The sequence below is a fragment of the Trichosurus vulpecula genome, chromosome 2 (assembly GCF_011100635.1).
Source record: "Trichosurus vulpecula isolate mTriVul1 chromosome 2, mTriVul1.pri, whole genome shotgun sequence".
NCBI classification, from domain to species: domain Eukaryota; kingdom Metazoa; phylum Chordata; class Mammalia; order Diprotodontia; family Phalangeridae; genus Trichosurus; species Trichosurus vulpecula.
In genome coordinates, this window is record NC_050574.1 from 248323834 (window position 1) to 248341058 (window position 17225).

The 17225-nt window shown below is 36.7% G+C and overlaps 1 protein-coding gene across 1 annotated transcript in view; it reads right to left on the minus strand.

Moving 5' to 3' along the window:
- Positions 1-17225, minus strand: part of COL5A2 (collagen type V alpha 2 chain) — a 193237-nt gene that overhangs the window by 70413 nt on the left and 105599 nt on the right. The window contains exons 6-8 of the mRNA XM_036745945.1: positions 17039-17092; positions 7615-7725; positions 5300-5377 (exon numbers count right to left, since the gene is read on the minus strand). Coding sequence (XP_036601840.1) covers positions 5300-5377; positions 7615-7725; positions 17039-17092 — 243 coding nt within the window. The remainder of the gene's footprint in view (positions 1-5299; positions 5378-7614; positions 7726-17038; positions 17093-17225) is intronic.

Genomic DNA, 17225 nt, shown 5'->3' on the forward strand with positions numbered 1-17225 from the left:
CCAGCTTAAGGTTGAAAGAATAAGGCTTAGATTGTCAATGACTATGACAACTTGACACTTCCCTTGTGGACAGATCTCAGGTCTACAGTGAAGTTAAAGAAAGAAAGGCAGGATTAAATTAGCAAGACACAAAAACAGAGGGCCAAGAATTTGGGAGGAATGAAAACTTCAGGGTAACATTTTGGATGATTTCTACATATATCATCAGTGTCATGAAGAAAAATGAATAGTATGTCCTCATACAACCAATATATTTGATACTGGGCGACTTGCATAGCTACAGGCCAGTTCAGCTAAAATAAACATCAAAAGTTTTTTTTTTGTTGTTTTGTTTTGTTCTTTTTCAAAAAATCATCTTGGCATGCGGAAAGTAGTTCCTGACATCTTGCCTATTCAGTTCTTCAACTACGATATGGATAATGATTTTGTGGTTTAAATCAATAAATTCAAGGGACTGACTTGGATCATTACAAAGCTTATGTTATTGCCTGCAAGAACTTAATATCGGTGTTTGGATAATTCTCTTTTTCTCAAAGAACTTTTAAATATGACATGAAGATCAAAGTAACACTTTCTAACGTAAATGTTTAGTAATAATGACGGTGGTGATGAGGGTTCTTCACTGGATCTGAGATCTCACCAATATAGATACTTTCTGCATCAATGCAGATCAGAAATTACTTGTATTTTCCCATCCTGTGTGACTCTCATCTATGGCCTCCCATAAATCCTCAACAGGGAAACCTATTATGTTAGGGGTCTTATTGTAGGTCCTTTCACATTTATATGGACCACTTAAACTAAAGGGCTAATCATCAATTACCCCTACCTAATACTTGTTGCATAACCAACCCATTTTGTTTTCCAGTCACTCATTAAGATAATATATTTTATTAAATTTTTGAATATAAGGTATTACTTAGAAGGTATTATTTGGCAGCCCAGTAATTTATAACCATCATCTACCTATATCTATCTGTATCTATCTATCTATCTATCTATGCATCCATTGCCCTTTGATTGACCCCAAATTTTGATTCTCCTCATCTTTGTGAGGTTTCATGATTTGCAGTGCTATAGTAGTATCACTAGAACAATAGCACAGAGTGGGTAACGTGATGGAATTAAAATCTAGATATTCAGCACCTACTTTACAGGGTTGTTGTCAGGAAAGCACTTTGCAAAATAGTGTTCTATGCGCTGGACCACCTAGCTACCTTCACACTAATTAATACCCAATACCACCATCAAAAACCAAAGAATTCATCATGAAACTATTCCTAATATTCCAATTTATTAGGACTTCCCCTGCAAAATTAGTTTGCAATCATTTTTTAATATTTTTGTATATACTCATGTTTGACCTATTTTCTACCCTGATAGAACATAAGCTCCTTGAGGTCAGGGACTTTCATTTTTTGACTTTGAATCCACCACCCAGTATGTATCTGGAATATGGTAGGGACTTTAAAAATAGTTTTTAATTGATGAACAGGTGGATCATCTAGAGACCATGCACTTTTTATTTAGCTAGGCTTGTCCTCAAAAAGAAGATACAGTCTGTCACTGGAAACATAGTTTGAAACACCTTTAGAATGGTAGAACCTATCTACCAGAACTTGAGCTCTACTGGCATATCCATTGAGAACCTAGGGTCACCTTCTAATTACAATAACAATTATCATCATTATTATTATTTTAAAAAAACATTCTTATTTAATTTGATGGTGTTCAAATAGAAACACTCCCAGGACAATTTTCTAATCTTCTATTATTCTTTCATAATTAAAATTTCATGAACTCCTACACAGGTGAATAAAATAACAGCTTTTGTAGCTGGACAAAAGCACTATAATTTATTATTATCAATATTTCTATTATTACTACTACTATTATTTGGTCATCATTGTCTTTTGGATGGAATTCAGATTGAAATAGTCCTGGGACAAGGCACTATCCTGGTAGTGTTTTGTTATATGATTTTCATCTACTTGCCCATATTTTCAAGGTTTTCATTTCATGTAGCTTGGAGATTATTAGTATTGATGACGGCAACCTGTTAAAATACTGCTCTTAAGTTTTTAGGAATTCACACTATGTCTGACCAATTATAGGCAACAGTTTAGTCTATGATAATGGCCTGAATGTAATCCAGCTTACTGGTTGTATTTTTTCAGGGTATTTTGAGATCTCCATTTTTAGGAGGTGAAGCTGTCACATGTAAAATTCTTTAAAAATAGTGAGTTTCTGATGTATAATTTTAATCAGGGCTAGGTCATATTTTGCTAGGTATTGGGTACAAGATGCTTTTTAATAGATTACAGTGATTTGGCACAATCTCCATCATTTCCTTATATAATCTATGTTGATCACTAAATCCAGACTACATAATGATGACCCTTATGTAATTTCTGGTGACATTGCCTTAATACTGTATTATCATCAAAAACTCCTCCATTTACACAAACAAGTCGACATTATTCAATCATTTGTCCAAAACTCCTTTGTCAACATATTGGTTGAGTTCATGTGGATGCCACCCCTGGAGAGCTGTTTGATTCCAATTTTGAGTCTTAGTCATTTCATAAGCTCCATCCTGAGACAGTCAACTTTCAGTTATATTCAACAAATCCAAGGGCATTCCATACTTTGAGATTCCTGTCAGGCCTTTATTGACATAGCAGAGGTCTTAGGGAACAAAAACTTCCCACTGCCCATCATCTTGGCTGGCATTGCTATTGTCTCAGTGACTCCTCCTCCCCAACACTCTCCCAACAACAATAATACTTTGGACTTTGAAAGGGTCATGGTGATGGTTGTTTCTATTATAATTATTTTTAAATGGCCAATATCCAAAAATAGAATCAAAAGACCCTCTATGGGCAATATAATATCCCCCAAACTACATATTTTGGCATCATGACAACAAAATAACCTGTTATTTTATTGAGTAGTTACCCTAAATTTAATATGTATTTCATTTGACCAAATCAATCATTTGTTTTAGGATTATATGGGTAGATTAACTTTGCATGACTTGATGCTTTTAATGTCATTCTGTATTGTCGCCAATAAAAAGTTATACATTTTTTCCTATATATGTGTATGATTCAATCTTTGTAATTAAAATATAAAGTAATATTTAAATTTAAGCTAGCCTTAATTTAAAGCAATTAAATATTTAAAATTGTATATTTAAATATACTATTGCTCCCATTTGGAGTAGTCACTTGCCATGACCAATAATAAAGCAACTTGACATAAAAAGGGAGCTGACTTCAGAGCCAGGGAGTCTTGGATTTGAGTACTAATTCTGACATAAAATGGCTATGTGACCTTAGATAAGTCACTTAGCCCCATAGTGCTCCAAGTGTCTAAGATTCTAAATTACAGGATAAGTACCAATCTGCATTCGACAGAGTTCCTCAGTGGAAAACTCCAATAACATCATAGGAATGGTCTCCCTCCACTCCTCTCCCTCAGCAAAAAGAAAATCAAGGCTACTTTCAAAAAAAAGGGGGAGGTATAGACAAGATGTCAGAGAGAAATACAGCAGAGCTCTATCCCAAAATTCTTCCAAACAGATATAGAAAATGTATCAGAGCAAGTCTTGATTCCTCCCTCTCCCCAATAAGGCATATGGTCCAAGAAGTCAGGGATGCCCTTGTGTTTGTCTTTGCATCTACACTGTCTGGCACAATGCCTAGCATATAGTAGGTACTTCATTAATGTTTATTGAATAAACTTGAATTGAATGGAATGCTCACATCCATTAGAATATGAGCTTCTTCCTTTGACCCAGCAATACCACTTCTAGGGCTGTGTCCCAAAGAGATCACACAAGTGGGAAATGGATCTGTATGTACAAAAATGTTTATAGTAGCTCTTTTTATAGTGGCAAAGAATTGGAAATCAAGAGGATGCCCATCAATTGGGCAATGGCTAAACAAGTGGTGGTATATGAATGTAATAGAATACTATTGTGCTATAAGAAATGAGGAGCAGACAGACTTCATAATAACCTGGAAAAACTTACGTGATCTGATGCTGAGTGAGGGGAGCTGAACCAGGAGAACACTATACACAATTACAGACACACAGTATCTGTGATGAGTAACTTTGATAGACTTGGCTCTTCTCAGCAATACAAGGTTCAAAGACAGCTCCAAAAGACTCATGATGGAAAAAGCTATCTACATCCAGAGAAAGAATTACAGAGTCTGAATGCAGATTGAAGCAAACTATTTGCTCTCTCTTTTTTTCCCTTTCTTTTTTGGATTTGTTTCTTCTTTCTCATGATTCATTCCATTGGTCATAATTCTTTACAACCTGACTATTGTGTAAATAAGTTTAATGTGAAGGTATATGTAGAACCTATATAGGATTACATGCCATCTTAGGGGGTAAGGGAGGGGGAGAAAATTTGGAACTCAAAAATTTGTGGAACTGAGCATCATAAACCAATAATAAAAAATAAATTTAATTTAAAAAAAAAGAATATGAGCTCCTTGAGAGGAGGGCTGCCTTGCCTTTTTACTTCTTTCCCCATCTCTTAGCATAATACTTTGCACAGAGTATGCAGCTAATAAATCATTCATTCATTCATCACAGACGTAGTTGGAATTTTGGAAAATATCATCACTGACAAAAAAATAAATTTATTAAGTGCCTATGGGAACTTAGATTAAAGGATTTAGAATTGGAATGTTCTTTTGAAAAACATTTAGCTCAACTACATAATTTAATAGATAAGGAAATGAAGGCGGCTGGGAGATAAGATGCTCATATTTACACAGGTAATATTTTATGTAGATGACATCTAGGTTCTGGTGGAGACACAGAGTTTCAGTGCCAGAGGCGTTATCTTCTAAATTCTTATGGCCTATTAGAATGATTACTTTATTCCCAGTCCCCATGTAGATCTGCTTCATTGAGGGAATGGAAGTCTTTCACCCACGGAAAGTGTGGAGTAGAAATACTGAAGTGCAAAGATTACAAAGACAAACTTTACTTGTGTTGAAATTTCAACAAGGTCTGACCCTGGCCAGCATCATATATTTTTCGTTATTGAGATCAGAAAGGACAAGGGGAAACAAATAATAAGTTTAAACAAAATTTTTTAATGAAAAAGAACCACCAACAGCACCGATAATTACAGTACATAGCTTGGTATTGCAATTTGTGGAGCCACATTTGTCACCTGTACATTGTCATCTATTAACTAGATAGTTAATCTAGTGGAGTCTATCTTTTCACATGTTTCCCCCCAAAAGAAATTAAATTATCTATAGTTACTTACCACTGAGCCAGGCATCAGTCCCATCTGACTTCCAAGTCCAGATTTTTCATCCAAGCCAGCCATCTGAGCTGAAAATGGCTGCAAAGGTGAGAAAGTTAATATTATCTTCACAGAAAAAAAACACATACATTTCCAGATTTTATTTTTTGGTTAAGAAAATTCACCCTGGAAATCTCTACGAAGTCCCTTTGTAGGAGCAACTCATTTTTGAACCCTTTAAACTTAAAAACACAAGAAATGGGGGATTTGATATGTCATTTACATGGTTTGATGATGTTTGTGAAAATGATCTTTTTTTCCTTTCCATAAGAGTAGAGTGCTCTTAAAATATACAGTTTAGCCTGTTGACCCAGAAGTTAGTCCAAATGTCTGGCACTTAATGAGATCATCAGCTTTTCTGAAAAAGTATTTAGCATGTCTAAATGATGACAATTATATCTAGTTTTGTATGTCTATAACCTTACTACACACTGGTTGTATCATTTCCTTTGACAGATATTATCATTAGACTGACTTCATGAGATATTACTAAAATCTGGGGATTGAGTAATCCATAATTTAGGTTAAAATAATTTGGATTATATTACTTTTCACCATCTTAGAAATGGCCAGTAATGCTTGATTTGTTTGATGAAAGGTGAAAACAAGTTTGTTACTGTAACGAAGTGCATAATCGTCACTTCCCAAAATCATTGCAAGAACAAAGAACTGAAAGCTTTTCTTTGTAATACAATTTGAGCCTGGTAATTGATCTGGTCAAGTTTTCACTGAAATGCATTTTTCTTTCCCTTCACAGCTATATTGACTCCTAGGTGTCAATAGAAAAAAGATCAGTTTTATGTAAATGTTTAAAGTAAGTAAAGAGCCAAAGCTCACAATCACCAAGAAAACAAAAGGATTCTCATTAAAGGTGATTCTATAGTCATAGTTCTATTCAAAGTCACATTTCAGTGCTCAAGGGGGTCCATGTGACAGGTTGTTCCACATATGCTGACAAATTCTTCTATGAACTGCTGTATGAAATCTCCAGGTTTATGATATTCCAAACTCCAACCCTAAGATTAAAAAAAATCAGTCTGCATACGCTGCCAACAATTGAGTTCCATCATTATTTTTAATGGGGAAAAGAAAGCAAAAGATAATTAGGTATAGAATTTGCTCTCTCCTCTTCTAATATCTTCTATCTCCTACATGGTAATGGATTAACCTGATTCTCCTGAGGACACCAAGGAAACCTATCTTTGGCTTATGGTGTTACTATAAGGGTTGCTATGCCTAGAACTAATCTGAGAGGAAGCATCTTAGGGCAAGGTGTAGTAATGTGAAAGGCAAATCCAGATGCCAGTTTGACTGCCTATAGCACCAGTTCCTCAACAGTCTGTAAGGGAGGTATATCTGCATTCACTCTGATGAAAGCACGCCTTTTACTTAAACGATATGTAGACTTATAATTCCCTTCTAGCTCTTGAGGAAGATAGACAAGATGAAAATTCTTAACCTTCATGCATATTAGTCCATAGTAAGTGACCTCAGTCTAATGAAGAACCAAGTTGAATGTGATATATTAGAAGTCAAGTTTTAGGAAAAGGCCAAAAAGCTGGAAGAACTTGAGGCAATAGCAACATGATATGTTCTGTGATGTATTTGCCAGCAATCTGTGTTTTTTTATGTTATGTTAAATGCTTTGTTATTCCTGATGACAATTTTTAATTCGCTTAATTGAACACATGCTTTTATTATCATACCTATAAGGACCATAGTTTACAAAGAATCTAATGCCTTAATGCTTCAAAAGATCTATGGTCATCATTATAGATAGCACCTGCATCAAAATAGATCAGGAAATGGTCCTTAGGAAATGCCGTGGACTCCAAATCTAGCACCAAGTGGTCAACTTTCTGGTGATGTGCCTGTACCACTTTAAACAGGCTGGTCCTTAGAGAGACAAGTTCATCTGGACTTGAAACCTTTGTTTCTTGGTAGAACATACAAGAATTTGAAAACTGCTTATATCATAATAATAGTGCACATTTAAGACTCATGAAATACTTATATGATGTAGCAATACTTAGAATGTGTAAGTATCATTATTCCCATTCTATAGAAAAGGAAGGTGAGTCTCACAGAGATTAAGCACAGCTAGGAAATATCAGACCTGTGACTCCCAAGTCTCCATTAAAGCAAATGCCTCTCGAGAACCAAGGATCAGCTCCATACTGTGATGAGCTAGCATAGTAAGAAAAATTCTAATAAACAAAGTAATGAAGAAAAGATATACTTAAAAATGGTTAGTCTTTCTTATAAATACAACATACCCTGCTGATGCCATCTGGCCCTGGGTGTGATGGATGTCCTGGGGGTCCAGGATTACCAGGTTGGCCAGGAATTCCAGGCTCTCCATCAATTCCCTGTGGACCACGTGCACCCTGGAAAACAAGAGAGGAAAAGTAACAATCAGTTTTCCAGACTTGTATGGGGGAGAAAAGCTAACAGATCAGTTTTCTTCGTGGAGAGCATGTGGATATTGGGAGAAAATTTACAGAAATAGATTGTCATTCACATAGTTTGATAGTTACACAATTCTGCCTCTATCACCAAAGTCAGCATTTCACTTAACTTCTGTTGCTGGAGGAACAATTTTGGCAAGAAATTGCTATTAAATTCGTTCGTTGGAAAGATTTTTAATATTCAACAAATTAATCAACAATTATTTATTAAGTGCTTACTATGGGCCAGGCACTATGCCAAGGACTGGGAATACAAAAGGAAAAAAAACAGCCCATGACATTGAAGAGTTTACATCATAACGGGAAAGATTAACATAACGCTTATAGGGTGGACAAGGTAGATACAGAGGTGATACATGGTAGCCTTAAAGGAGAAGTCCTGGCAGATTGAAGAATTAAGAAAAACCTCCTGCAGAATTTGAGGCTTGAACTGAGTGTTGAAGAAAGTCTGGGATTCTAAAAGGCTGGGATGAGGAAGGTTAACATCTGAGCATGGAGGACAACCAGTACAAAAGTATGGAGATGGGAGATGAAGTGTTATATGTGTGGATGACATGGCAAGTAGACCAGTATGGATGAACGGTAGAGTATGTGGAGGAGAGTAACATATGATAATCTTCGAAAGATAGGAAGGTTCAGGTTGTGAAGAATTTTATATAAACAGAGGATTTAATTTTATCATGGACACAATACAGAGATAATATAATCTCAGTGATCTATTAGCCCCCTGTGCTCATCTCTTCCTCCATCTCATGGATGTTAATATTATCTTTTCTTCATTTATAATTCATTAAAATTTGAGAACTGGCGCTGGAGAGATGAATCTATTCAGGTCATAGACCAATGGCTTTTTTGCTCTCTGTTACTATTTGCTACCCTTGCCTCTGAGGATGTGCAGATAAGAATGTCTCACAGATTCCAACCCAAAGCCATGAGATGATACAGATTCTTCCTCCCTTCTTTTCGTTCTTCTTTGTCACATTATTAATCTCAAAACTGTAGATTTGGGAACAGAAACAACAAATGACACCTTATCTTCCCACCAATCACTGCTCTAGAGTCTCTGAAAAAAAATTAAAAAGAGAAACTGGTGAACTTATGTCAGAGATGAGACTATATATGAAGAGGGGGACCTAGAAATTCACTAAGTGGTGGGATTTTTCATAGAGCAGTTTAGGATTTTATGATATTGGTGGAGATATTCAATAAGCAAGCAAGGGCAAAGATAGAGTCTTTCCTGTAGATATACCTACAAGAAAACTACAATCATTTTGTCTTTAGTCCTAATGTTTATCTGAGACTCGGTCATTGTAACCTATATCCTTCAATACACTTCACTAATACCATAAATACGGTGCACAAACTGTCTTTCATTTGTGGAGGCATACCACATAATCATGGAGGCAGTGTAGTACAGTGGCTAAAGAGCCAGGCTCAAAGCCAAGAAAAGCTGGATTCAGATGACACTGGACAAGGTATTTCACCTCTCAGCATTTGAGATAACTCTCCAAAATTGTAAATTTCAGAGATGTCACAATTCATTGGTAGAAGGAGTTTCACTATCCCAGTGAAATCACAGGTTTGATCTTAATCCCTATCCCTTCCATATAAACATCCATTTAGGGAGCATTTAGGGAAATTTACAGGAAAAACTGATTAGCTATTTAGCCTCCAGAAATTAGTTTCTCTAACCCAATATTAACTACCTTAGAAATCCTCTACCATGTGTTACACAATTTTGCTATTCATAGTATTACTTCACATAGTTAACTGATTTTCTTTTGCAAGTCATCTGCTTCATCATACGATGTCTAGGATAGTCTTCTTAATCTGATCAACTCCTGTTTCCATTCAATTCATTCTCTCAACTAAATTCAGTTACATTTTATTATATTTTCATCTTATTCCTTTTTATGGAGGGGGAAGGCGGGGCAATTGGGGTTAAGTGACTTACCCAAGGTCACACAACTACTAAGTGTGTAAAGTATCTGAGGCTGGAGTTGAACTCAGGTCCTCCTGACTCCAGGGCCAGTTCTCTACTCACTGTGCCACCTAGCTGCCCCTTTCATCTTATTCCTAACCAGAATTTCACTAGTCCAGTGATCAATAGAGGAACACAGCCCAATGTAGCCTTTTGGAGGACAGAGTAATCATAACTATGCCAAATTCCACATTGTAGTGATACAGAAATGTCCCTGAACACACCCCTAATGAGAATGTTCTGAATTTTCACACTTATTCTTAAAAATCTTGAATCTTAGCTTTTAATACTAAGGGTCAAACAAGGAGCTTATAAAACAATGTGAATTTTATGATAGAAGAGAATAGTTAGAAGGTATTTGGTAGTTAAAAGAAAAAAACAGAATAGGGGAGCCTTCTGATATGAGACAAGAGAATACACAGAACATTGTGAAAGAGATAGCATTCTATAAATTCATTAGTCAGTATATTGTTAGAAAGAAGAAAACTCATCAGGGAGAAGCAGAAGTACCAAAGGTAGATGGTTCAAGTCTTGTGGTCTTGAAAATGGCTGAGTAAGACTTAAATATAATATGAATGCTTTAGTACCTGCTAATGCTACCAAACTTACATAATAAATCAATTTGCTCCTCATAGCTGACTTTAGAATTTGGACAAGAAATCTATTTTATCTGTGCTAAATGAAAATTCAGATTATTGAATTAATCAAACTATCTAGTCCCTGTCTGATAGAAAAGATAACATAGTCTGGGAAACCTATACTTATATTTTCTTTTTATAATTTCTTACAAAAGCATTCAGCTTCCTAGAAAATGAAACTCTCCTTACCAGCACTTATTTCTAAAAACTGACAAGTCAGTGAAATATCTTCTTTATACATAAAGGTTCACCTTGATATTTAAGCTGCCAAGTACAAATCTATACAGTCAAAATCAAATAGAATTTATATAATTACTAAGAGAAGGGACAGATCCAACTTGTCCCCTTAAATACTGAATTTTTGGACGCTAAAAAATTAGCTTACAATTGTCATTACAATATAAATATATATATATATAGTGTGTATGTGTTTGTGTGTATATATATACACACACAAACACATACCTCCTTTAATATTCTGTTTGTATGTAGTTATTTGTATGTTGTTCCCCCATTAAATTGTGACTTCCTCAAAGACAAGAACTTTCTTTTAATTTTCATTGTATCCACAGGAATTAGTACAGTGCCTGACACATAGTAGGTGCTTAATAAATGCTTATTGACTGACCTAATGATTACATAATCTGCTGTATACTATTCCTTAGGAGTAATTAGGTATTACAATATGCAGAAAGTAAAATAAAATATACAACCCCTGCTGCAAAGGAGCAGCCTTGGCGTTGAAAGACAAAAAAAACCCCACATATCTAGAAATATGGTACTAGATATTCTTCTCCTTCATCAAAGTGAAGGTGAATTTGGGAATCTATAGAAACAGGTATTATCCTTCCTTATTCCACTATTTTGGAGAGCCATTTTTGGAAGATGGCATGTAAACACCATACTTTATTGATAGATCCAAATTAAAGCTTTCATCATGCCAAGGTTTGTCTCAAAAATATAGGCTACAGAACTGGGATTTCGAAAAGAAAGAAAAAGAAAGAAAATTGTTTCCTAAATAAGAAAATGAATATTATTAAAATTATCCTGGAGTGAACCTAGTAAATAAGTAAGTAAATATGTATAATAACAACCGAAAAAGTTATGTAATAAATCCATGGAATGTCTCAATTGATAAACTTTGGAGGTATAATGGATGACTGTGAAGACCAATTTTTATAAAAGTTTTGAAGTCAACTAACATGCAGACTAGAAACAGAAATTCTATGTTCATTATTATTAAAGCAGATAAAGAGCTGTTCATTTCTATTTATGTTTCCATTTAATTAAATACAATGCCATAAGGCACACACCATTCACTCTGTTTCCCTAGTACAATTTAATACAAAGTAATGAAAGGAATATCTCAAGATTGCCACTAGATGGCAACCTTTAAACACCCATCGTTGACATACTCGCTCAGTTGGGTATGGGTAAATATGACTATATAATTACCTAGAATTGACTCCTGACAGATAGAATCATAAAATTTTCAGTGTTAATTTTGGAAATAATCTATATAATCTTCTCAATTTGTGACAAGAGGATTGTGTCTCAGAGAGATGAATTTACTGGGCTAAGAACAATCACAAGAAGTCTTCAGAATCAGCCAGCGATAAGCACTATTATGACTCTCCGCGCCCCACCCCCTCCCCGCCCCGTGCTACAGTGGTAAGTACGGCTGGCAAACATAATGTATAGCAGGAAAAAAGAAGGAATTTGGCAACTTGGGACTCTAACCAGTACTTAATTTGGCACACATAAGATAGGCGTAAACACACACACACATTCCCTTTTTGCAGTCTAAGGGAAGATGCATTTTCAAAGCTGGCTGACTACTTGAGGATTTCTCCACATGCCTCAGAAATTCATCATTGGGATAACCTCATCATCCTGCAAGATCCAGTAAGTCTTCATACTCACATCTCTTCATCTCCCTCTTCCCCTCTGATTAGAGGGCAGAGACATGTACTCTAAAAGCTCTCTTTAAGGGAGGATTCAGCATATCTCTCTTCATTTCCCACCTGGTTGCTCTATTTGGGGACTTCACTGACTTTTCTACCATGCTCCCCCATTTACAATTTCCTTTTGTGTTTTGTCTTGTTGTCTTCCCCCATTAGACTGTAAGTTCCTTGAAAGCAAGGAGTGACTTTCTTTTTTGCACTGCATATAGTAGGTACTTAATAAATGTTTGTTGACTATCAGGCATTATGTTAAACAGCAGACAAATATTCACTTCACAGTTTCACAAGCAGAGTTAGGGTCATAACATCAGCAGTGAGGTGGCACAATGGATAAGAGTGCTGAGACTGGAGTTAGGAGCACAACTGAGTTCAAATCCAGACTCAGAAACTTACTAGCTTTGTGACCTTGGGTAAGTTGCTTCACCTGTGTCTGCCTCAGTTTCTTCAACTGTGAAATGGGGAGCTTAATAGCACTTACCTCACAGAGTTGTTGAGAGTATCAAATAAAATATGTGTAAAGCCCTTAGCACAGTGCCTGGTAGGCTTTAATAAATATGTGACTCCTACCCTTTCTCAGTGTTGAAGGAACTTGAGTCGAAGCAAAAATAGCTTTTATCAATTACATCCCTTCCTCCTTTCATTTCTATTGACTAATATAATTCACTATTTAACATAATGAGGTGTCACCTATTCCCCAAGTTCTCAGACTCCAATTTCCTTATCCCCCTTTTTTTTAACATTTTACATGATGCAGCAAACAAGAATTGGCCTTGAAACCAAGACCTGGGGTCAAGCTGTGCCTCCAGCATCTGGAGGCTGTGTGATCCTGGGCAGATCATTTTATCTGTCAGTACTCTGGGCATCTCTATCAGACTCTAAATTGCAGAGAAAGCACTGACCCTCTTCTGTAGAAGTAGTTTTTCACCTCCTGATTCTCTGTACCACTGAAGTCACAGGTACAGTCCTTTTTCCTATCCCAACATTTCACTTATGGAAGTGGAGGAACTTACGGGTTATGACCAGGAAACCCAGGTAGAACACCCCCCCCAAACAATCTCCTTGCAAATTCCACTCAAACTTGGGCCCCAAAAGGATGCTGGTTATTGTTGGAAGTGACATATTTATGGAGAGTCAACTGAAGCCTCACATCCACAGTTACAAAACCCTACTCCATGTGAACACATGCTTCCTAATCGGCTGAAACCATCTTCCCTAGAAGGAACATGAGTGTACTCTACTTAAGTAGGTTCTTACCCATCCAGGTTCCTGATAATAGCAGAGTCCATGTGGATCGAAGGGAAAACCAGTAACCAAGAAGCATTTACATCAGGTGGCAGAACAATAGGCCAGACAAATATGGTAGCCTGGTATAAGATATTCTAGTCTAACAGTTCTCAAAGTATGGTCCAGCGACAACTGAGAATCCCTGCGACCCTTTCAGGAGGTCTGCGAGAGCAAAACTACTTATATAAAAATAAGATGCTTTAATTTCTAATATGGCAAGTGTTAATAGATGTGACCCCCATAAGCAAAAGCTCTTTGGGTGACCCTCAATAATTTTTAAGACTAAAAAGCAGTCCTTAGACCACGAAGTTTGAGAACCATTGTTCTATCTCATTGAGCAATGTTGTGTGGAAACATCTGTGGTTCTGCATGCTGTTGTTACTCTCTAGCCTCATACGGAGAATAGGATTGATACCAACCCTGTCTTGTTTCCTTTTATAAAAGTAAAGCTGTTGGGGGCAGCTAGGTGGTGAAGTGAGTAGAGCACTGGCCCTGGAATCAGGAGGACCTGAGTTCAAATTTGACCTCAGACACTTGACATACTTACTAGTTGTATGACCTTGGGCAAGTCATTTAACCCCAATTGCCCTGCCTTTCCCTCTCCAAAAAATAAATAAAAAAGGAAGAAAGAAAGAAAGAAAAAAAGTAAAGCTGTTGGCCAGTGAGTGAATGATTCAAAAGGATCCTCCCAGCAACATCACAACTAATGGCAGACATTCAAGGACAAAGTATGCAGACATCTATGTGGTATGAATTGAGGGCTACTAGGTAAGTCTCCCTTCCCATCTTCATATCATGCTGCTCTCATGTGGCTAGACAGCGTGTTGTATAGAACACAGCACTTGGAGTTAAGAAGACTTGAGTTCAAATCCTGCTTCAGACACTGACTAGCCATATGACCCTGGACAATGTACTCAACCTTTATACACATCAGTTACCTGATCTATAAAATGGGGACAATAATATAACCTTCTCAGCCTCGTTGTTGTCAGGACAAAATGAAAGAAGATGTTCAAAGTTCTTTGGAAACCTTAAATGCTAGCCACCATCATCATCCTTATCTTCCTCCCACAAGACACTTGGACTCTGCCCCTGAGAAGCCAGGCTCTGATGGGTGAGTTTTTCTTATCTTGTCTGGAACCAGGTCACCATGCTACTTCTCAGCCATCTCCATTCCATGACACCTAGCAAGTCCTCCCTTCCCCTTTCCAGCTCTCTCTTTACATGCTATCTTCCCCCATTAGGGATATAAGCACTTTGGAGGCAGGGACCATTTTTGCTTGATTGTGATTGTATCCCCGGCATTTGAGCAGTGCCTAGTACGTACATAGCAAGCACTTAATAAATGCTTCTTCTACCTACATTTCTACCCTTGAACAAAATATATCTCATTGATGCAAATACTATGTCTAAAATTTCACTATTATCAACTCATTCCTTTGGGTTAATCACTTGACTGTCCCATCTATCCTTTTATAAAATGCAAAAAAAAATATTTCTAGGAGGAGTACATTAAAGTAGTTTATCTGATCATTATTGCTCATTCATAGGAAGTGTGTGTGAAGGGGAGGCAAGGAGGGAGGTACAAAAGACAGAGTGGAAAGGTCTTGATAAAGGGGAAAGGGGAAAAAAAGAGGAGACAATGGTACTTAAGGTGATTTTTTTCTGGAATCCTTACTGATGAGCAGAGGCTTTAATAAGAAAGGAAGGCAGAGCTTTGTTGGACATTATATACAAAATTCAATCTTTAAGTCCTCAGTTCTTGAACTAGGCAGATAGAATCAGAGACTGAGCTATAGCAGTGGGCATCACATTTCAAGATTTAATTTAGTAGCTGCGGGTAAATCTATCATACTGGTCTCTGGAGCAGGGTAGGTGGAGGGGCACTCAGGGTGCTGAGATGGGTAGTAGTGAGGGATTCCATGCTAATGAGTCAAAATATTGACCTAGAAAGCTACCAGTCTGGTGTCTGTGGTAACATACTCTTTGGAAGAATAAGAGATGGAATGAATTTTATTAACTTCTGGGAAATGTCTTCATATGATTCATTCCTTTTCTTAGCTCATTTTTCCCACAACCCACACATGTCTGGGGGTCAAAAATCGGTGCAGTTGCAGATAATTCTCTAATGTGGACATATCCTAGAGAAGATATGAAACTTTAAAGGCATTCTGCTGACTCATGGATAAATGATGGCATCATTCATCAGAACATTATATAATTTAACTTGTAGAGAGTGTATCATGAGAATATGGTAAGTCTGGTTGTTTGTAGTGAAGAAACAAGAAGAAAAGGAATCAGACTCGCTAAGAACTCAAGAAGATTGACACTGTGTATCAGCTGGGACAATAGTTAACAGACTGTTTGATCTGTATTGTATTTATTCTCTGGCTTCAAATCAAGAGAGGACAGTGGATCATTTTACCCTAAAGCTTTGTTTTTGTCAGAGGAAGAATTCTTGAAAAAGAAAAAAACCTCCCTTTAATAGCATCATAGTTTTTGACCTATTCAACAGTCAGGGTTACTGAGGAAATGATGAACTTTAGTTTATAATTGTACTTGAAGAACTTAAATAATCGAATCTTTTTTCCCTTCTGCTTTCACCTTGCAGTTAATGCTATAAAACAGAAACATCACCTGTATAGGTCAGCATTATAACATAATCTTGGCAACACTCACTTCTAGTGAATTGGCATATCTGAAAGCAGTTCAATGTACTAATAAGTTCCCTTCTTGTGTTCTTTCTTATTTTGAAATGGGCTCTCAAGGATCCAGTATATCTTATAAATGCCCTTTTTATGCCTAGGAAAGGGGGTTGAACCTGTGATTTCATTAGGGTAGGGGAACTCTTGGTGGGGAAACTCCTTTTACCAATGTAGATCAGTAACTTTCTACAAAGGAGAGAATCAGTGGGCTGTTTGAGGGCCTGAGAGTTTAAACAACTTGTCTAAGGTTGTACATCCAATGACCATAATGCATAAATACTAAATAAATTATCGAAATTCAAGGCAGAACCATGCCTGCATTGCCTCTGCAAATAAAGAGTAGCTTGAAGTATTTAATGGAATCGGACAGGGGGCAGCTAGGTGGCGCAGAGAGTAGAGCACCGGCCCTGGAGTCAGGAGGACCTGAGTTCAAATCCGGCCTCTGACACTTGACACATGCACTAGCTGCGTGACCTTGGGCAAGTCACTTAACCCCAATTGCCCTGCCAAAAAAAAAAAAGGCAAAAAAAAAAAAAAGAATTGATTAATGGAATCGGACAGAGGACTGAAAACAAATACCTTACTCAGAACCATTGAAAATGTTTCAGGCTTGCCTGTCATGGAGATATTTCTAACTGGGCAAAATCTTTAGTAACTTACGGGTCTTCCTTTAGGGCCTCGTTCTCCTCTTGGTCCTTGAGATCCTGGAGGTCCCTAATTACAACATAAAGAAAATTATGTGCCTTATGAAGGTAGATACATTTTATACATCAATGCAAAGCTAAAAATTAAAACTCTATTTGATGTAAGAAAAAGGAAAGAAAAAACTGAAAAAAGCATTTTTATT